The sequence below is a fragment of the Amorphotheca resinae genome, assembly GCF_003019875.1.
Source record: "Amorphotheca resinae ATCC 22711 unplaced genomic scaffold M430scaffold_1, whole genome shotgun sequence".
NCBI classification, from domain to species: Eukaryota; Fungi; Ascomycota; class Leotiomycetes; order Helotiales; family Amorphothecaceae; genus Amorphotheca; species Amorphotheca resinae.
Window position 1 is genome coordinate 923,221 of NW_020194471.1, and position 20,064 is coordinate 943,284.

The window sequence follows — 20,064 nt, forward strand, 5'->3', positions numbered from 1 at the left end:
TTGCACTTCGAGCTTTTCATCCCTTAACTACTGCTTGAGACTTGTGGGCTAGCTAAGTTCTAGAAACGCTGATTCAGAAATGCACACCGTGTAAGGATAAGGAGGACGCGGAAGGAGGTCTGCATTCTAGTCTTTCATACCCAGGGGTAAAAATGGAGGTCATTAATGCATCTGATATAGCTCAATGATTCGGTGTCCAATCGTATTCCCACATAGACTTGATTCCCACATGAACTTGATTCCCACATGAACTTGATTCCCACATGAACTTGATCTTGAGCAACTAGATACTCATTCTTGGAAGTCTCGTAAGTTGTACCGGTAGTGTTCGATAGGTTCGATAAAAATACACCTCTAAAGCATTTATCTGTACATCTGGTATTATCCTCCCTATCTTGATCCCTCACTCTTTTGTTCTCTTACTCTTTTGACCCCTCACTCTCAGCAGGCAGAAGGACTTTCTTCTCCTCCAACATCTTCGCAAGTTCCCCGTTCTGATGCATTGCCACCAAGATATCACATCCTCCAACAAACTCCTTGTCAATGTAAAGCTGCGGGATGGTGGGCCATTCCGAGTATTCCTTAATTCCTAACACAGTTCATCAGTATACCAGATAACCATCATCCACTCTCTAGACATACCCTGCCTCAACTCATCATCCTCCAGCACGTTGAACGCTGTAAACTTCGCGGGGTCGACACCCTGCAGTCCCAGGATCTGGATACTAGCTCTCGAGAAGCCGCATTGTGGTGTCTCCGGCGTGCCCTTCATGAATAACACTACGGGCGCAGATGCGACGGCTTTGTCGATTGCTTGTCGTGTTTCGGCGGATAGGAACCGCGCGGCTATCGGTGAAATTCTAAAGGAGGATTTGGAGGCGAAAGCTGGAGCTGGGCGAGCAGCTTGTCGCAATGCCTGCATCCGTCTGGATTAGTTTCCCCCACGAGACAAGTCAGCTGGGGTAGACTCACCGATGATAAGAACGGTCTGGCAAACATATTGTCTGTTGTGATGTTCACAGTTGTGTGAAGATATGGTCTGTTCGATAACGATGATGTACTGAGGTAGAGATGGAGTTTATTTGCAATCCACGGCTGACCAATCACAGGTTCAGTAATCAATCAGACAAGGCTGGCTGCGACGGTGGCGACAGAGGCTACAGTTACTCTCCATACGTCTCTTCCAGTAAGTGGTTGGATAGATAAAGGCCATTACTGCCTCCCTCATAACCATGCTGCTGCTCAATGGACTGAATCCTGCTCGGCAAGAACACAGATCTCTCCAAGTTGACTGAGGATATGTTGCAAATGACCTCGCCCGGACAGGATGTCCCCGAAACCTCCGCCAGCACTCCTTTCGCAGCGTCCGATCACTACCATGATGGTAAACATCATCTGCTTCTCGCGGCCAGCGGCTCCGTTGCCACCATCAAGATCCCAAATATCCTAAACGCACTCTCCCATCACCCCAACCTCGCCATCCGACTCATCCTTACCCAGTCCGCCGCGAACTTCCTCGCTGGTCAAAGCGCCGAGCAACCTCATGTCGATTTTCTCCGAGAGTACAGAAACGTTGAAGGCATCTATCTCGACGATGACGAGTGGGCGCACCCCTGGAGCAGGGGCCGGCCCATACTGCACATCGAGCTGCGAAGATGGAGTCATCTGCTCGTCATTGCTCCTTTATCCGCAAATACACTCGCAAAGCTCACCTGTGGCTTCAGTGATAACTTGCTAACAAGCGTGGTGCGAGCGTGGGATACGACAGGAGATATTGAAGATCCGGGTCAAGCTGCTGCTAATGGAGAGGCGCCGTCTAGGGGTAAGAAGAGAATTATTGTGGCCCCAGCAATGAACACGGCTATGTGGAGACATCCAGTTACAAAGAGACACATCGCACTATTGGAGGGCGAGTGGGGTGTCTCTGGCAACAACCAAGACCTGCAGCAGGATGAGGGCTGGTTCGAGGTCTTGCGACCCCAGGAGAAGGAGTTGGCATGCGGGGACGTTGGAGACGGTGCCATGAAGGACTGGAAGGAGATTGTCCAAGTCATTGAACAGAGATTGCGTCTTGACGCATGAAGAATATCCCAGGCTGAGGAAAGAGGATACTTACCTTGGAACTGGGATCGTCCGATTTTGATCGTTGGTTTTCATACAGTGATTGAGTAGAACTTTCGAGGAATTTGATGTGGTAAACCCAATTTGAATGCTCCACTACTGCTTTAGAGAACAAGGGGCTCTGAAGAGGCTTCGGGGTAACATGGCGGTAAGGGTTTATATCTTCCAGTCGACACGGTAACGTACGTATTTCAGTCTTGGGTTTGTATGATCTCAGTAGATATTGGGGACCTGGCATACAAGATGTTGGCCACCTAGGCTTTAGGTATGTCAATGACTTTGGTGAGGATATTCCAAATGCAGGAGGCTTTGGGTATTTGCGTCTATTACTCTCTCTTTGTCCATTGTGCTCTGCCATCAATTTCGAAGTTGTTGAAACCCCTGGATTCCTGGTTATTTACTGTAGTTCACACCTATCAATCTCTAATTCGTCTGTCTGTCATTTCGAATCTCGAGAGATTGAAATGTCTCGTGTTCAATTTTACCGACCTCACAACTCCTTCCTGTTGATCGTATCCTACCAGTGGTGCATAGAAATTACGACAACTGTCTTGTCTGAACAAAAGTTCTCCGCTGGAGGCAGGCCAGGAGATTCTTAATCCCATAAGGTGACGACGAACCTAAAATTAGAGGAAGCCATCATGGCGCGACAGACAACTCGCGGTCACAAGAGCCAGCGCGCCTCAGCCGGCCTTCATCTACTTCAACAGAAGTCCTCCAAGGTCCCAGCTACTCAAGAGACCCCCCGACGTGATCACGGCATGAAAACCAAAGGTGGTCCTGCAATGAAACGACCCATGAGAGAATCTGGGGCTGTCCAGAGAGCTCCCAAAAGCAAGCAGAGGGTCTCAGCCGCTGTTGTCTTCAAGAACAAGAGGAGCACCGGAGCCAACGGCACAAAGCAATCCAAGCGCAGAACTCCTACTCCGGAATCCACACCAGAATTAGACCTAGCGGATGAGTTCGCAGGTAGCAATGCCCTTTCCTCGGTGCTCCAAACGTGCTGATCTTCTCGTAGATGGCCTCGAGGAAGCTCGTAACTCTATTAACACCAACCTCGAAGCCAGCTTTCACAACGTCCACGAGGCGTTCGTGACGAGGCTTGCAGAATCTAGATCAAAGGATGAGACTTTCCTCAAGTCCATCTCGGCCACGACGCAGACACTCAATGCGCCGCTTACTGAAGAGCAAATCGAAACCACTTTCACCCGCGAGGGCAAACGGGTGACCGAGATCGTGCGGATCGGCAAGAGCATTGTTCAGTTCAAGAAGAGCATTGAGAAAGACGAGGCCAAGTTGGCTGGTTACTGGGCGCAGTGGAAAGAATTGGAGGATGATTTCGTCGAGCTTGGCGTGGAGGGTTTCGGCGAAAGAGCCTTTCCGGCCAGTGAAATCGGGGAGAGGAAGAGAGGCACGGGTTTCAGGAGAGAGATGGAGCTGTTGGACCTAGAGCATGATGCTAGGGCAAAGGAGCTCAACGAGGAGATTGCAGGAATTGGAATGAATGTATTGAAGAAGGTGAAGGCATCAGAGAAGGTATGTCGATCATCGTAGCGGGATATTCTTCAACATACTGACTTCTTCTCTGGCAGGAGCTGGACACTAATGAGAAGATGGAGCAGGCCAGACTTCTCCAGGCAATCTTTCAAGGCTAAATGCGTACTGCCGAATTTGGGGAAGGTTGCGGTGGGTCACACAGGGGAGTTGAACGTTTTCAGGGAGTGGATTGGTGATGTCAGTATCCTGTGCTCCAACATGGTAAGCTCTCGGACAATCACACATCTAGCTATATACTATCTACGAGGGCCGAGGAATCAGTTAACAGCAATGCATTGGACATCTAGCTACACAAATAGCCCAAGTCCTTAATCTCGTTCTCCGCAGTACATTCAATGGCATACGTCTCTTTGAAAGTGCACGTTGGCAACTCTCTCACCCATTTGCGGTATTTTTGGTCGTCCATTCGGTCGTCCATCCATCTCCTAACACATCACATAACCCCACCGCCAGTTTAGGTTCGCGTAACCCTGTCTTCTTCTCTCCAGTTATATGCAAGTTCATGTTTGCGCGGGCTGGCGTCATGCCAATTAAGAACCCGATCCTTTGCGGGCGCAGCTGTGAGCTTTCTGACTTTCAAGTTGCATTTCGTTGTTGGCCTTATTCTGCTCAAAGATAGAAGCAGCGAGCTCCTCCCAACCGTCGTCGTCATCGTTCGCGGGCATTTTGAAGTAGGTGTGTCCAGGAGGTGGGTTGTCAGCGCCCACATCGCCGCTAGGCGGGTGGAATACCATCCTGGGATCGGCTGGAAAGAATATACCAGTTCGTACACGGGGTTGATCATTCGTTGAGGGACCGGCGTTTCCGTCTGGGGGTGTGACCGGCATCATGTGCATCTTTTCTGTGTGAGGATGTCGTTTGTACCAAGCTCGCCCTCGACCATATGAGGGAGATCCAAAAAATTCGACGTCAGGTTCTTCGATACCTATACAGGTTGCTCTCGGTTGGCGTCTAGGGCTTGAATCACCCGAGTGAGGAGGAGTGATTATGGGTTCAGAGAGTGCCCGCAAAACTGGTCTCGACTGTCTTCCTATGAACGACAGATGCCGTGAAGGAGGTTGGTATTGGGCAGGGGAGCTGGAAATCATCCAGGCATAGTTTTGGGCGACGGACTCTTGGGCGAGGACGGAAGTCGCCCGGTTAGGTGATGGGGAAAAGCTCCTTGCGGCGGGGTTGAGCTTGTGGCCTCGAGAAGGCCCAGCCTGGGTTTCGGGAACCATGGGAGCGGTCCGATTTATTGGAGTAGGGATGTGACGACGAGTTTCAGGTGAACTTCTGGGATATTCGTATTCTTGAAACTCGCAAGTCTGAGACCGGATTCTTGTGTGGTTCTGTTGAAAGAGAGAGATGAGAGAAAGATGATGACCGGGGAAGAAGCCCATGATATACGAGGTTCTTGCTCCTTCGCCTACATTGTATTTTGAACTGACAGCTTCCAGGCTGCGAGACGAGCAGTCTATTTCCCAATTTCCCCCCAGTCTATCACCTTGAAGGTTAAGTCCCATCCATTTTTGGTGTTGAGGTTTGGTACGCTTGGGTTAGATCCCGCTGCCAGAAGGTTTAGCGATCGAAATCCATGCCATACACCACCTGAGAACGGACGGGTAATGATATAATGGCCCACAGAACCCGGGAGGCTACTTTCTGGGGCGCCTTAGACGAGTATAGCTGCCAGCCCCAAAGCTTGTGACCTGTTGGAAAGATTGAGGCTCTTTCTATAGCACCTATAGCAAGCCTCGTCTAAGTGCGTCAGTTTAAGCTTGTATATAATAATAGAAATAAGAGTACTGGCATGGTAAAAGATGAAACATCTTAGGTAAGGAGAATATTAAGACAACTGCCATATTGTAAGACGGTCCGCTCAATTGTCGAAAAGAAACCAAGGACCAGGAACATAAACTTAGGTACTTACCTACCTACTCACCAGTTGTCCAATCAGCAGAACCAACACTTGAAGTAATACCCAGAAAAGCCACTACTGCCCTTTAAGAAAAAAGAGCCAGTATTGGTATATTCAAATTTCCGCGGCGTCTATATCTGGTTCACCTTTGTTGGGGGGTTTCTTCGATTCGAAAGGTATTTCGGTTCTATTAGAGCTTTGATTTAGCCGGAATTCTGCCAGAACATATTGAACAAACGCCGTCATCCTCTAGATCTAATCCAGAACGCCATGGCATGACAGCCACGGAGCATCATAAGGTAATTACCCAAGTTCCCAGAGACACGTGATTTATAACTCCTCATTTTCCTCGACCACAACTCCCCATTCATGCTCGTCCCTCCCATACATAATATTCATCAACCAGCTCTTGATCAGAGCTGCATAGTCGCCGCTGTCGCCTTGATTCATGGGAATTTGCCAATCTTGGTCTCTGTAATTAATGGCAGAGACGGGGCAGACAAAGTACTATCAATATTAATTAGCGCCGAGGTAGGAAGGGACCGGGAGGAGGCTTACAGCTGTACCGGCAGCAAATGCCTCTATCATGCGCTTTTCTTTAATAGCATCCACAATTTCGTCCATGGTATACGCTCGCTCAACAACCTCGATCGTGAGTCTTTCGCGTGCCAATTGCAAGATGCTTCGTCTTGTAACGCCATCAAGGATGATTTTGTCTTCCAAAGGAGCCGTTACTAATTGAATCACCCCCTCCCTCGTTCTCCATACTACGAAGAAATTCGATGCGCCAGCCTCCGTGACCATGCCATTCAACAACCACAACACTTGATCGTAGCCTCGAGAAATTGCCTCTCCGTTAGCCATGAGTGAAGGACCATAGTTGGCTCCGACCTATGAAATATTAACCATCGTATAACAAGACCTTCAAGGTTTAACATACCTTTGCGTACCCAAACCCACCAGGCCAAGCTCTTATACCATTCTGAGACGCTAATAGTCTCAAGCCCTTAGGCTTGCTCAAATTCGGCATCTAGCTTTTGCGTTAGCTATGAACAAAGTACTGTAGTGTGATAATATACTTACGAAAGTTGATATCACGAACAACGTTGCCTCCTTTGGTGTAGATACACCCAATGCGCCTGCGGAGCCGATCATCGTGGGGCGAAGATACAAGGAAGTGCCTGGTCGAGATTTGGGAAGCCACTTCGGCCCATCAATAGCAATCATGGCCTTGATTAGCTTCTCCAGCTCGCTCGGATCGAAAGCTGGCAACGAAATACGGGTGGCAGAAACGAGCTGGGGATTTATCAGATTGGCACGGATACACATATTGGGTGGTGGTGTCCTTGCTTACCATGCGTTTACAGTTGGCGTCCGGCCTGAATAATCTCAGCTTTCCATCGTACCCACGGTACATCTTCATACCCTCAAAGCATTCAGTAGCATAGTGCAAGACAGACGCGGTGGGAGGCAGAGACAGGTTCCCATATGGTTGTAGTTTAGGGGCGTGCCAGCCCACTGTCGAGTCCCATACCGCAGTGATCATATGGTCGGTACATTGAGAAGAAGTAGCAATGATTGGGTCCCCTGGTTCTGGTACGGCCATTGGAGTTTGAGTCTTGGTAAAGATCAATTTCGAAGCGTCCAAGGGCTGGAGATTTGCGCTGGCCCCAATCTTCTGGGCAACAGCAGAGGCCGTGAGTTCAGAGGCCTGCACTCCCGGAGAAGGAGTCGACGATACGGCAGAGGGAGACATGATGGATGGTCTTGTTTCCGCTGGGTAAGGGTAAAAGATGACGGACAAGTAACTGACTGGCCCTGACTATGATTGAGAAGGGGGAGGAAGCAACTGATATGTGAAAGCTAGAGGAGGGAACGAAGAGTGGACGAGAAGAAGAAAAGACAATCAAGGTTACCCACGGTAACTGGGGTTATAGATAAGGCAGGTAAATGGTATATAGCCCCGGGGGAGGGCGTTGGTATTTGTACTTGCAAATACCTGGCAGGAGTGTGATGGGTGGATATCCGTATGCTTGCTACCATAGGGCCCGCGGGAGCCTTACTCCATTAGCTGCTCCACCAAGAGCCACGGATAGCTACAATGCTACACATTGACTTGGGGCCGTGTCCAAATCAAGACAAGGGGAAATAGTCAAGGAGGAGAGTAAAGAGTAATGAGCAAGACGCAGAGAGCAAAGGGCACAGAGAACCAGACTTTTCTTACCGATGACTTCAGGCATTTTCCCATCCTATGCCTCCAGGTCTTAGTTGTGGCTTCACCACCGCCACTGAGCTTGACGGTCTTTTCCCAAAGCCAAGCCGTTTGCGTTTGTTTCTCTTTTAGCAACGCCCTTCTTTTTTTATCAAACTTCGTTATTTTTTCATGTTATCGACGACATATCATCTGAGAGCCGCCACCACCCTACCCGCATTCTCCACAACAAGCCGACGATAAGCGATTCATTGTGCCGCCGATTCCACCTTTGAGTGGTCAGAGATAATCAACAGCGGAAGAGATTTCAAGACAAGCCCCGAATTCTGGAAGAAGATTCCCAATCTGGCCTCATTATTATTAATTGAATCAACGGCTTCCTTCTGCAACTCTGCAAATGACTATCTTCCTGGCCCGAGCACTGCTCTTGACATCCCACGTGTTGGAAGGACTATTGACTAGTTGCTATGCCGCGCAGCACTCTCCTTCAGCCTTTGCTCCTCCTCTAACCTCTCCCTTGTTCTCTGTGCCTCCTCGCCAATACTCTTGATCCCCTTGACCCGCTGCCTCTCTTCATACATATCACGACTCTTCATGATTCTCTGCACGATCTGACCTGCGTTTACACCTGCGAAGTTGTGATGTCCAATCTCCCTATATATCCCCATTGCCTTAGGCGCGGTGTAAGGATCATACGTCAATGGCATGAAACTAGTAGGGCCGTGATAGACAGCGTCAGGGACGCCATATGGACTTGAGGTAAGATACGCCCGAGTTGGGGTGAAGGGAGCGCCAAAGATCACTGCATTTACGTACTGTAGAAAATCAGCAAGATAATCGAAGCATAATATAGGATACTAACCTTGCACTGTAGAACACAGAGACCTCGTTCGTAAATATTCATGATGGGGTAGTTGACTCCTTTCCAATGATTGATAACCTCGTCGTCGTGGACCCCAGCAACAACAAAGACTGGACCATAATCTGCCCCCTTGCCAGTTCTCTCCTCTATTGCTTCTTTGGTATACCATCCTTGATCTCTTCCGATCTGTTCTTCGGCCTTGATGACCTGTCGAAGGAACTCAATATGTCCGGACGAGAAGAGGTCAAACCCGCCGTCGACATAGACTACACGCTGGCCTGGCTTGGGTTTGGATCCTTGACACAATGCGCTGAACACGCCCTTCTCCTCTTCTGTGTGATGTTCTCTTGCTTCGATAGAAGCAGTCCAGAACCACACGCTTGATCCCGGGTGGAGACCGGTCTCATCAGTAGCATAAAGGCGCATTCTCTCCGTCAGAGCCGCCCCTTCAGCTTTTCGCTCTTCTTCAGTCCCTGGTCCCTCCTCTCCAGCTAGGAGTTTGGTCAATGATTTGATGAAATGCGTGCGTGTGCAGAGTAGCATCCTTCCAACAAGGTCGGTGGTTGAGATACTCGGGGTGCGTTTCACAACCTTGAATCGACCAGCAGCCTTCACAAACCGGTAGCAATCCTCTCCACTACTATCAGATGTGATGTCGTCCCCATGCACAACATATTTGCAGCCGTAGTGGGAGATCCAGGGTAAAGATGTGACGTACGGTGCATAAGGAACCGATTGAGTGACCCATCGACAGGCATCGACGGCAGCGATTCTTGAAGAGAAAGAATCAGCGAGCTATCCCGAGTGTGCAAGGCGAATGCGAATTTACCGCTCTTCTAAAGTCATGACCGTTGGTCCCTTGTTTTCAAGGATTGCCTCGTCCGAATGGATGCCGACGACCAGCTCATTGCCCAATTGCCGGGCTTGTAACATGGCGCCCGCATGGCCTGTAGATGGAATTAGCATGCGCAGTCATAGCCGGCTGATGTCGAGGGGAGCGATCAACGAACCGTGGTGGAAGAAGTCCCAGCATCCATCAACCCAGATCCTGCCTTCGAGTATCTCTGGCGCTGGTTCGCCGGGTGGGGCACCGTCGTCAAGCTGTTTCCCGGACATGGCAGATGGCGGGGCGAGGGGCTTGTTGTAGAGTTCGACGAGGGCGCAGGAGATACCGTTTCGACTGCGGATCTGAGGGATGAGGCACTGTATGAAGGGCAGGGCGGTCTTCAGTCCTTGTCCTGTGTCGATAATCAAAGATTGCGCGAAAGGGTGAAGTTGCCCCTCAGTCTTCACCGCCCTCCATTACGCCATTACGGGTCTAGCGCGGTGTAGGGACGGGAAAGGGGGGGATTCCCCTGAAAGCGCCCAGGTTCACAGCGGTTCAACTGTTAGATATATGTGTGGATTGTGATATGCAGCATGTACAGTACTGTAGCAGGATTATCTTTATGATAAGCATAAATCCCCGTGAGAGACACTTCTTCCCCACAGTCATGGCCCTCATCCTGTAGTGCACTTTATCTTGTAACTCCGTATAGCCCGCTGCCCACACTGCTATTCCTCCGTAGCGAACCATCCCCCCCTGGCGATCATCCCTGAACTAGGCTCGAAAGCGCTACAGCACTGTGAACTGAATACTTCCCGGACGCACGATTACCACCCACCATCTCTTCTTGCGGACGACGTCGGTTCAACTGTTCAATTGTTCACCTTCAGAGGCACCAGCATCCCTCAGATTCTATTGCAGTACTGTTCTCTGCCGCTTGCAATCGACATCCAGCACATATCCCCGGCACCTGTTGCGGATCTTCTCCGCGGTTCTGCAACCCCCAGGCTATCCGGCTTCTGTCGCCAATCCTCCCCCTTCTCATCCAGCAGCAAGTCTCTAGAAAGCTGCTATCGGCGCCGGAACAGCTCGACCGCTGCTAGTCATCAGAGATAGGGGCTAAGACTTCGTCGTCAACTCTGACCGATACCCGTCTGGCAGGATCTCCAACCTCAGCTCTAGTCTGCTCTTTGGACAGCTACTCAGGTAGCCGCCAGCACCCAAGCTGGGCTATCTGCTGCTCCTGGCACAGCTTCCTTTGCTTCTATCTCCCCCGGGTTGACTATGCTCGCCATGCCGACGACAGGTTTCCAGGCTATGGGTCCCGGTGGACCTTCCCTCTTTGTGCCCACACAACAGCCTGGGATCCCCACGTTGGAAACGATCACATATCAACATATTCACGAGACGTCTTCTAAAAGGATATCAACGTTAGACTATTTGAGAAAAGCGTACGGTTTCCCACACCTCTGCCAGATATAATTGCTGATTGTACTTTAGTCATGAGGGACGAGTATATTGGTTCAACACATTATTATTCAACAAGCCTGATCTACAACGAATGCCTTCCTTCGATCCTCGAAAACTGGCTCGGCGGGCAACGAATTATCTCCTCCTGGGTCTCTCCCTGCCCACAGCTCTCGAATTGAATGGTGTGAATGCTGTGGAATACCTGAAGACATGGAACGCCCTTTTCACAGAGTTCGAGGCTTTCCAGCAAACACATCCGGATGGCTCCACATTATCACGAGGCAGATTCCCTCAGATGTTCAAGCGTGCAACTGTGACGGCGAGCAAGGGACGTCGATCAAGCGCAGCGTCAGAAATAGGGCTTCCAATGGGCAACGATCATTCCGACTCGAAGTCCACGAATGGAAGCGTTTCCGCAGGTAGCTCGAACCAGGTTACCTTGTTTCCAACCAGCGAGAATGACCTTCTGCCCGGAGAGGAATATACACATCTATTGACGCCCTCGCTGCCTTTCGATCCCGATTTCTATGAGACATTCGCAACGCTGTGCGACGTTTTGATCGATTGTTATACGAGACTTATGGAGTTGGTTTCCTCGCCCCGGGAGTGCAATCCGGTCGTAGCAGAAATGTTTACGAAGGCCGATGCGAGGGTTCGAAAGCTTATTATACAAGGTGTGGTGAAAGAATTTGAGGAGAGCAGTAGAAGCGGAGTGAAGAGCGAAGTGGCTGGCGTTGGGAAAGTCGTGTTGGGCGGTTTGATGTGAGGAGCACTGCATATGATACCATGGAAGGCGTTGATGAGCGAACCTTATGATTTATGGCTGAAATGATGGATGAAGATGTCAAGGGTGACATGGCTTGAAGCCGAGCTCTGCTTCGAAGCATAATATAATGTAAATTAGAAGTACTCGTCTATGTACGCAGAGAACCAAAGACGCAGGAAACAGGAAACAAGAAGCCTCCCAAAGTTCATCAGATACCATAACGCAATTTGTGTCATCAACGAGTGGCACCGCTTTTACACGGGCACACATCAGTGCTTGACTCTATTTTGGTAATCATCACCTGAACAAGCTCGAGTCCAGCTCCTTCGACAGAGCTTCTAAGGCCGCGTGCCTCGTATCAGAAGGTATCTTCCCATGAGAGAAGACCCCAGAGTGTATCCCGATACGTGACAGCCGCCTCCGCTTTACCATAAGCTATGGACCCCAAAAGAAGGGTGAACCCCTCGCACCAAGAATAAGCCCCATCGAGTTACCCCCCATACCACTCACGTAGCACGGAGGACAATCGCATAACTATCGATCTCGACGAAAAAGCCTCCAACTACCAGAGCATCCTCATCAGTCCAAGAACAGGCCACTTGCCTCCCGCAATCTCGTCTCACTCAGCCCAAGAAAACATCGCACAAGAAGCTCGGACTCGTATCTTCATCCATGTGGTCTCCTCAGCTAGAATTCCGGTCCGAAGGTCGACGAGGACTGCAGTACAAACGGCAAGAAGATGGAGGAAGTGACGAGGAATTGGTAGAGGAGAAGCCGCAGTGTGCTTCTATGGCGGCGCGTTTCCGCTGTCCTTCTATAAGAAGGGTGTCCGAGGACTTTCTCCCAAGCATTGAATAGCCATTGCTGGCCGAGATATCCACGAAGGATTTCTCTGTATGTGTGCTTCGAATGCGATCCTTTGAGCGAGGAGGTTGGAGGAAGAAAGACGGAAGTTTGGAAAATCCAGAAACTTTTATGGGGGCCAGGCTAGCGCGGGGGAGCTAGCGCGGCATTTCGCGTGTCGCTCTGATTGGTCGCCACGGGATCGCCTTCGCGACGACCGCCTTCGAAGAATCAAAAGTTGAGATCATCTGAACCGCGAACAAACAACACACGGGCAGACAAGCGCGCGCACTCCTCATATGGCAGCTGTACCAGCAAGAGAATAAAAGACAGCTCTAGAAACACCCATTCTCGACTGCGATCCCAAATTGCCCTCCACTGCCCAAGATGGCTGGGCTTTTTGGAAGCTCGAGCAGTACAACGCAACAAAATAACACTCTAGGAGACCTCTCGAAGGATGTGGCGCTGAACAACCCACCCGAAGATAGCATCTCTGACATTGCATTCTCGACACAATCCCAACATCTTGCCGTGGCTTCATGGGACAAGAAGGTCCGGATCTATGAAATCTCACCTACTGGAGGCAGCGAGGGAAAGGCATTTTTTGACCATGAAGCTCCTGTATTGAGCTGCCACTGGTCAAAGGTACGTACAATCTGAGGGCTCCCTATAGCTGAAGGTGAGAATATCATTACTAATTTCTCTACCAGGACGGCACCAAGGTGGTTGGTGGAGGAGCAGACAAGGCGGCGCGTATGATCGATCTGGGCTCGGGCCAGAATGTAGGAACGCAAGTCGCGGCCCATGACCAACCCATTCGCGCTGTGCGATTCTTCGAAAACCCCCAGGGTGGCCAGGAGATGTTGGTGACGGGCTCTTGGGACAAGACCATCAAGTACTGGGACCTGCGCCAATCTCAGCCTGTCGCAACTGTGCAGTGTCAAGAGCGCGTTTATACTCTGGATGTTCAAGGGAAGCTTTTGGTCGTTGGCACAGCGGATCGATACATCAATGTGATTAGCCTCAACGTGCCGGACAAGTTCTACAAAACCATTCAGAGTCCGTTGAAGTGGCAGACGAGGGTTGTCAGCTGTTTCCCCGACGCGTCGGGTTTCGCAGTTGGGAGTATCGAGGGAAGATGTGCTATACAATACGTTGAAGACAAAGACTCAAGGTATGCACTACACGATACGATTGTACTATGAATTACGAACATACTAACTCACGCCTTCCAGCTCGAACTTCTCCTTCAAATGCCACCGAGACCCACCCCAGAACAACATGACCAACGTTTACGCCGTCAATGCGATCTCCTTCCACCCCCAACACGGCACCTTCAGCACCGCTGGATCCGACGGCACTTTCCATTTCTGGGATGGCGTGGCCAAGCACCGACTCAAGGGATATCCGTCAGTCGGCGGCACTATCTCTGCCAGCGCTTTCAACCGGGACGGCACTATCTTCGCCTACGCTGTCAGTTATGACTGGAGCAAGGGATACGCTGCCAACAACCCCCAGTATCCGAATAAGGTCATGATGCATCCCGTCAATGGTGATGAGTGTAAGCCCAGACCAACTGTCAAGAAGCGGTAGATAGGAAGAGTTTCGGAGTCAGGGAGGAGTATCGAGGGCGCAGTACGAAGTACGAAGGTTAGACCGTCAGAGGGATGCAAGCAGCACATGCATGGTATCTTAGCCTCGCTACGATTTGCAAAATGGCGGGGAATCAGGGATATGCAAGTACAGGCGTTCAGGAGGAAACACTGCAGCGATGAATACCACGGCCGACGAGAGCTAGATAGATAAGGGGAAAAATGAGAATGAACGGCCTCACCCGCGCTTCTGTAAAAAAACTATTCTCTTCTTATAACTGAGAGTGTCTAACCTTATTCGATGTCTGTAAAATAATCTTCTACCCTTCCGCCGGCTTGCCAGCAGCACCACCATTGCTATGCGCTGCACCCCTTCCATCTTCATCGTCACTAGCACTTCCCACACTATAGTGATCCACCCCATCTATCGGCGTCTGCACGTGTAGCTCATCCAACTCGCTCACGTCGAAATCCGCTGCCTCGACGTCTCTACTTGATGATCGCTTATGCCTCAGATTTTCGAGGCCCATTCCGCCCCTGAGACCATCCCGAGCACCAGCAAATGATAGTGGAGTATCCCCTCCGAACAGACCTTTATATCCGCTGCGCTTTCTGCGTTCTCTCCAGATATACCATGCCCATGCAGTTGCGGCGATAGCGACGATCACTAGTACAATCTCACCTGATTTGTAGTAAGCAGACCATTTCGCTGCTTCGAGCTTGGCCTTCTCAGCCTCTTCCGCAGCTGTACTATTGGGGTGACCGCCGACTGAAGTCTCGGGGCCTTTCTCGCCGTCGATTCGACTGTCTGTCGGAACGCCGCCAATACTAGCGATGTCAACACCCATGAATTGGTCAAGCATGTCGCGCGTACGTCTAGCGTAGTCAAATGGGACCATGTGGGAAGAGTTATAGAACAAGACATAGGTCAAGTTCCTGGCTTCTTGGTAGAAGCCAGCTGGCTCTCCCTCAAATTCCCAGTCGCGACGGGGAGCCCAGGTACCTGGGGAGATCTCGAATCCTTTTCCGCCATTCCACTCCATATTACTGATCAGCTCTTCGGTACCGATGTGATTGCAGATAAGATCTTCAGCTCCGGAGAACAAAAGCGTAGGGACTTCTGCAATGAGGTCTGGAAGTATCTGAATAGAGGGCTTAGATTTACTTGCCCGGAAAGCACTTCCAACAGCGCCATTGCATTCCGTCCATCCAGTCCTCTTTTGTGGAGAGATATGCAGAGCGTCCAGAACATCCTTTCGACGAAGATAAGGCGTCAGGTTAGCCAAATCGGGTGGCCAGTTCATCCCACAGCTCGGGAAGCTATCCGTGAGCCTGACATCGTACATATTGATACATTGGGGCCTCCCATCTGAACCCTTCTTTTGGGTTACTCGAAGAAGGTCCTGCAGGATTTGCTCACATTCTGACAAGTCCACCCTGTCCTTCCCCCCCTGCTCGTTGAGCAATTTGAGGCACACGGCTTGTTGAGCCTCCAGTTTCTTGGCAATATCGCTACCCCGCTGAACCAAACCCCTCTCGTATGCGTATGAGAGATACGCCTTGTACTGCTCCTCAGGTGCGATCCATCCATTCCCGATCAACATTCCTTTTAGTTGCCAAGGATGTTCCGCACCGGCTTTGTTTCGGTCAAGGATAGCCTTTGCAATATAAGGAATATGCTGGCCTGCATATGATTCTCCCGCAAGATATAGCTATACAAGTGTTAATGTTTTGGTCTCAAAAGAAATCGGAACCCACTTACGTCGTCGTGCTCATATTCCGGGAAGAGAGCAAACCACTTTTCCAGAAATTGTACAAACTGATCTGCCATTTCGGGCAGCTCGTGAGTATAGCTATCCGAGTCTACGAAACTGTAGCCCGTTCCAACAGGATTGTCGACGAACATTATATTTGCGAATTCATTCCACGAACCCTCGTTATATTCCAGTTTTGGGCCGTTCGAACCGTCCTTCACCCTGTAAGGACCAACCTCCATCAAAGCACCATCTTCTGAACTGCATCCGGGTCCTCCGTTCAGCCATATAATCGTCCTTTGTTTGTTCGCGATGTGTCTGTTTTGAAAGTGCCAGAAGAACATGTTGCGATTGTGATCGGGGGTGATCTGGATATGGCTATCGCGCACACAAGTTAGCAAAGACCTTATGAGCAGGTATTCCCAGGCAAACCGACCCGGCGTGCATCTTCAAGGGTGGCTCCGCTGGAGCTCCGGGGAGAGAGTGGACGAAATAGTCGCCTGCTGTCATGTCTGCATAGCCCAGAGAAGGAAGTAGTGATAGTGACAGTAGACACCATAGTGTCGACGTCCCTGACACAGTCCTCCTCCCCCGAGGAGACGGAGAAGAAGTAAAGAGCCGCATTGCGGAGGGCCACGGAGCGAAGGGGGTGGGCGAGGAAGATGCTATCGAGATCGCGCTGTTGCGATTGCGACCACGATTGCAGCGGTCATAAAGGAAAAGAAGCTGGCGCCAGCGTCTGTGACCGTATTATCTTTGGTACTGTGACAATACCCCGTTATCCTGAGAAAGAGAGTGAGATGTGTTCAAGTCCAGTTGGTTTCCACGCGGCCTCTGATTTAAGGCGTGCCCGCAACTGATTACCCGAAGGGTCGCGGGAAGTTCGAGCGCCACATGGCTTAGACGGGGCTTTGTTCAAAGCAACGTAAATAAATATGATAGAGTACAAGAATGAAAATTACGAATAGAGGCACTGGAATAGGGCAGCTTGAGATTCAAGTATATCCCCTCTGAATAATCCTCCGGAATGCATTCAGAAACTCATACGAAGGTAAAGCCAGTCCTCTAGCTAAGGCGCCCGCATCAGCCAAGTGTTTCTTATCTAACCCCGTACAACTTGTATCCCTGCTTTTATGTACATACATAAGAAGACTCTCAGTTGTCTGAGAGTAATTAATGCTTCAATCCAATTAAAAAAGACTCTGCTCTATCTTCCCAGATTCTCTGTTCATTTGTATCCTGGTAGTCGCCAGATATCAGAACAAGTCTCCAAACCCTTTTTCAGAATCTTTCTTGATCAGCTCAACCATGCCCTGCATCACCCTGTCAGTAGCCATCCTGGCTGTATAATATTGGAGATTGCCTACATCTGGCATTATGGGCTGCCCATTTTCACCCTTCACATAGCGAAAGGGCATCTCGGTACTCTCATTCTTGTTGATGCGAAGTTCAGGGTTGTCGACATATGGAATCTTGTCGAGGGGAACTTTCGGGCAAGCCATTAGATATTCCGTATGAGTGCAAGGATGTCTACTTACTCTTCTCTTGAACTATAAGTCTGGTCACTCTTACGGCGGTATCCGTCGTCATCTGTTTTGGCCCAAGGCGACGTCCTTCGAACCCCTTTTTCCTCAATTCCGAAGTTCTGTCTTGAGGTTGGTCAGTCTACGCGCGGGTGTCAAGAGGTTCAAAGATCAACTGCTACTGAGAGTTCGCCAGAGCGAATAGAGAAAGATCTCTAATCTCCATCATTCTCAGAACCATGCGGTTGACCAAGTGCGCAAAAGTATTTTAATTCATACCTCTTGGCGGATCATCCCCTGGGCAATATCAGTATGAGGTGGGATTAGATCCTGGTAGAAACGCAAGCTTACCCAAAATCCCACCAAACAGAAAAACATCGAATGTTTCGCCATCCTCTGGGCTCAGTTCCTTTGTGGCTGCTGGATCAAGTAAGCAGACACGAGATTTGTTATCTGCATACAAGGTTTCAACGCTTCGTCCGTCTGCTGTGAAACCCGGGACAGTTTTCAAGGCCTCTGGCAGAGTCAATGAAGGAGGGATTGATGATAAGCAGAACTTAGCACCAGCCTGGTTGGACTCCTTGGCTATGGTGAGATATTCCAACTCAGACCAGGGCCCGAGCTCCTCATCGAGGTGCTCAACTATGTAGGTTTTGCCAGCCATCTGAGTGGAGGACAGTTAAAGAGCAGCCACACTTTCTGGATTTACTTATCTCCGTCTTGAGAGATGAGTGGTGGTCGGGGGAGCTGGGGATGATTGCACGAATCAGAAATTTTGTTCGAGCGGATTAAAAAGTGGTAAAAAAGAAGGGAGCGAAGCCTGGTTCGTTGCGGGGTAGTGAGCCAGCGGTGCTTTGGGATAAGATCGAGATCGAGACCGCACGACTTTTGGCACTTAAGGTATCCTGTGATGGTGCGGGAGCCGGGCGCAGAATAGAGGCCAATACTTCATGGACTTATGGAGTCTGTCTCTGGTGTCTTGTGATGCTGCACGACCAATTGATATCTGTCTCAGCAGAATTCTTTACGCAAGCAGAGCAAAATTGTGGGACACTTCTGGAGCAATCATCAAGCACCTCCAAGACCAGCAAGGGCAGATATGCGACGGGCCCTGGCGATAATCAATGAACTATGCGTCGTTCTTAGTCCTTGGCCATTCAGATCGAGGGAGAGGGGGAGGAAAAAGAGGAAGAGGGGGAAGAGAGAGAGATAGAGGGGGATATTATATGTAGAGAGACAATTCTCCCCAAGTGAGCGAATAAGCCCACGTCCTGAATAAATAGATAGACGAAGGACCCCTCCTCCATAACCTTATTATCCCTTAGCTGCCAACGACAACTGCAAGCATCTGTAGTCAGTCAGTGGTCACAATCTCCAGTTCTTTCTCGGATTCGTCATTCTCTCCACTTCGAACTACCTAAACTACCTGAAGAGCCTTGTGTGTCCTACCGAGTATTTTTTGGAAGATCTTCGACTGGATTTCGATAAGTATTAAACGGCTTATTACCTACGCACCGCCGAACCAGAACCTCGACAGTGCTCCCAAGTATTCCGAATATCGCTGTGGTCGGGCCAATTCCATCGACAAGGATTCATTCATTTTCCCTGCGTCGAACTGGACAACGGGGGCCCAAAAGGAACTTCGAGTCACGATACTGAGCGTCCCAAAACCATTCAACTTCCAAGCCATCCCACCATCCCCTCTGCCCGCACCCCTCTCAACAACACACGCACAGAACACTCCCAAACCGCCACAATGAACCCGCACAAGCAGAACAAGGTTGACATCAGCGTAAGTGACCAGCCCGCACGCCTCCAAATAGATAGATTTCCATCCTCCGAGAAGCAGACACCCCGCTAACCCACGTCACACAGTCCCTCACCCCAGACGAGCAACGCCTCTTCCGCCTCTACGGCAAGCTCCCCTCCAAATCCGACCACCTAGCCAAGCACCTCAAGGACCGCAAGTACTTCGACTCCGGCGACTATGCGCTCTCCAAAGCCGGCAAGGCCAGCTCCGTCGACACGGGTAGCGTAGGCTCGCAGCACCCTCTCCCCGAGAACATCCCGCACCTGTCATCGCCGAGCGTCGGCAACGCGAGCCAGGGCGGCAGCGGCAACAGCAATATCCAGCTCGGGGGCACGGCCGGAGCGCAGAGCGCCAGCCCTGTGAAGGAGAGCAGCTTTTTGAACCGGGAAACAACGGCGGATGAGTTGGAGAGGGACGATCAGGCTGGTGCGGGAGCGGCCCAGAGCGTCAGCCCCCCACCTGCGAAGGAAGGCATTCCGATTAGGAGATAGGCGGGGTCTTGGATGTGCTCGTTCGGGTCAACAGGGTGTTTATGATTGATGGCACAGGCGTTTCGAGGCTTCGACTGGGTTATGGGCTACGGGTTCAGATTTCTATGTACAGCTAGCTTGTTGCTGTTAAGGCCTTCTTAGGTTTGCAGGCAAAAGTTGCTCACGGCAAAAGATAAAAATCAAAAAAAGAATCAAAAATAAGACTCAAAGAGACGGTTTACTTTCAAGCGATAGATTCTGGGATGTCTGTTCTATTGTTTGCTCTGCTCTGCTGACGGCGGAGCGAATATCTCTGTGGTCATAACATGTCCCTACCTAGCCAAATGTAACTTTTCCT

The 20,064-nt window shown here is 50.4% G+C and overlaps 11 protein-coding genes across 11 annotated transcripts; 5 read left to right on the forward strand and 6 right to left on the reverse strand.

Moving 5' to 3' along the window:
- Positions 1-419: 419 nt before the first annotated feature.
- Positions 420-999, reverse strand: M430DRAFT_14650 (hypothetical protein; the record flags this gene model as incomplete). Its single annotated transcript, XM_024863013.1, has 3 exons — positions 420-589; positions 643-916; positions 973-999. 3 exons carry the CDS (start codon positions 997-999, stop codon positions 420-422), a joined length of 471 nt encoding a protein of 156 aa, XP_024724899.1.
- Positions 1,000-1,308: 309 nt separating this feature from the next.
- M430DRAFT_93251 (hypothetical protein) lies at positions 1,309-2,082 on the forward strand (the record flags this gene model as incomplete). Its single annotated transcript, XM_024869767.1, has 1 exon — positions 1,309-2,082. The coding sequence occupies one exon, from the start codon at positions 1,309-1,311 to the stop codon at positions 2,080-2,082; it is 774 nt and encodes a 257-aa protein (XP_024724900.1).
- Positions 2,083-2,762: 680 nt separating this feature from the next.
- Positions 2,763-3,776, forward strand: M430DRAFT_23829 (hypothetical protein; the record flags this gene model as incomplete). Its single annotated transcript, XM_024864970.1, has 3 exons — positions 2,763-3,090; positions 3,140-3,657; positions 3,714-3,776. The coding sequence occupies 3 exons, from the start codon at positions 2,763-2,765 to the stop codon at positions 3,774-3,776; spliced, it is 909 nt and encodes a 302-aa protein (XP_024724901.1).
- A 174-nt stretch (positions 3,777-3,950) lies between these two features.
- M430DRAFT_62624 (hypothetical protein) lies at positions 3,951-4,630 on the reverse strand. The gene has a single exon (XM_024869003.1). The coding sequence runs from the start codon at positions 4,460-4,462 to the stop codon at positions 4,133-4,135; it is 330 nt and encodes a 109-aa protein (XP_024724902.1). The 5' UTR covers positions 4,463-4,630; the 3' UTR covers positions 3,951-4,132.
- A 1,111-nt stretch (positions 4,631-5,741) lies between these two features.
- Positions 5,742-7,490, reverse strand: M430DRAFT_130830 (hypothetical protein). Its single transcript, XM_024862159.1, has 5 exons — positions 6,933-7,490; positions 6,662-6,874; positions 6,519-6,608; positions 6,137-6,469; positions 5,742-6,085 (listed from the first exon to the last, which is right to left on the reverse strand). The coding sequence occupies exons 1-5, from the start codon at positions 7,332-7,334 to the stop codon at positions 5,909-5,911; spliced, it is 1,215 nt and encodes a 404-aa protein (XP_024724903.1). The 5' UTR covers positions 7,335-7,490; the 3' UTR covers positions 5,742-5,908.
- A 758-nt stretch (positions 7,491-8,248) lies between these two features.
- M430DRAFT_14655 (hypothetical protein) lies at positions 8,249-9,768 on the reverse strand (the record flags this gene model as incomplete). Its single annotated transcript, XM_024863016.1, has 4 exons — positions 8,249-8,605; positions 8,653-9,424; positions 9,482-9,599; positions 9,663-9,768. 4 exons carry the CDS (start codon positions 9,766-9,768, stop codon positions 8,249-8,251), a joined length of 1,353 nt encoding a protein of 450 aa, XP_024724904.1.
- Positions 9,769-10,332: 564 nt separating this feature from the next.
- Positions 10,333-12,036, forward strand: M430DRAFT_112084 (hypothetical protein). The gene is made up of 2 exons (XM_024861462.1): positions 10,333-10,929; positions 10,979-12,036. The coding sequence occupies exons 1-2, from the start codon at positions 10,763-10,765 to the stop codon at positions 11,712-11,714; spliced, it is 903 nt and encodes a 300-aa protein (XP_024724905.1). The 5' UTR covers positions 10,333-10,762; the 3' UTR covers positions 11,715-12,036.
- Positions 12,037-12,808: 772 nt separating this feature from the next.
- Positions 12,809-14,304, forward strand: M430DRAFT_38162 (hypothetical protein). Its single transcript, XM_024867223.1, has 3 exons — positions 12,809-13,202; positions 13,268-13,731; positions 13,793-14,304. Exons 1-3 carry the CDS (start codon positions 12,945-12,947, stop codon positions 14,148-14,150), a joined length of 1,080 nt encoding a protein of 359 aa, XP_024724906.1. The 5' UTR covers positions 12,809-12,944; the 3' UTR covers positions 14,151-14,304.
- A 165-nt stretch (positions 14,305-14,469) lies between these two features.
- On the reverse strand, positions 14,470-16,413 carry M430DRAFT_14658 (hypothetical protein; the record flags this gene model as incomplete). The annotated part of the gene is made up of 3 exons (XM_024863019.1): positions 14,470-15,861; positions 15,912-16,281; positions 16,340-16,413. The coding sequence occupies 3 exons, from the start codon at positions 16,411-16,413 to the stop codon at positions 14,470-14,472; spliced, it is 1,836 nt and encodes a 611-aa protein (XP_024724907.1).
- A 381-nt stretch (positions 16,414-16,794) lies between these two features.
- On the reverse strand, positions 16,795-18,120 carry M430DRAFT_32137 (hypothetical protein). Its single transcript, XM_024866110.1, has 5 exons — positions 17,778-18,120; positions 17,706-17,723; positions 17,442-17,552; positions 17,271-17,389; positions 16,795-17,216 (listed from the first exon to the last, which is right to left on the reverse strand). The coding sequence occupies exons 1-5, from the start codon at positions 18,088-18,090 to the stop codon at positions 17,160-17,162; spliced, it is 618 nt and encodes a 205-aa protein (XP_024724908.1). The 5' UTR covers positions 18,091-18,120; the 3' UTR covers positions 16,795-17,159.
- A 1,062-nt stretch (positions 18,121-19,182) lies between these two features.
- Positions 19,183-19,727, forward strand: M430DRAFT_91844 (hypothetical protein; the record flags this gene model as incomplete). Its single annotated transcript, XM_024869683.1, has 2 exons — positions 19,183-19,218; positions 19,302-19,727. 2 exons carry the CDS (start codon positions 19,183-19,185, stop codon positions 19,725-19,727), a joined length of 462 nt encoding a protein of 153 aa, XP_024724909.1.
- Between the last annotated feature and the right edge of the window lie 337 nt (positions 19,728-20,064).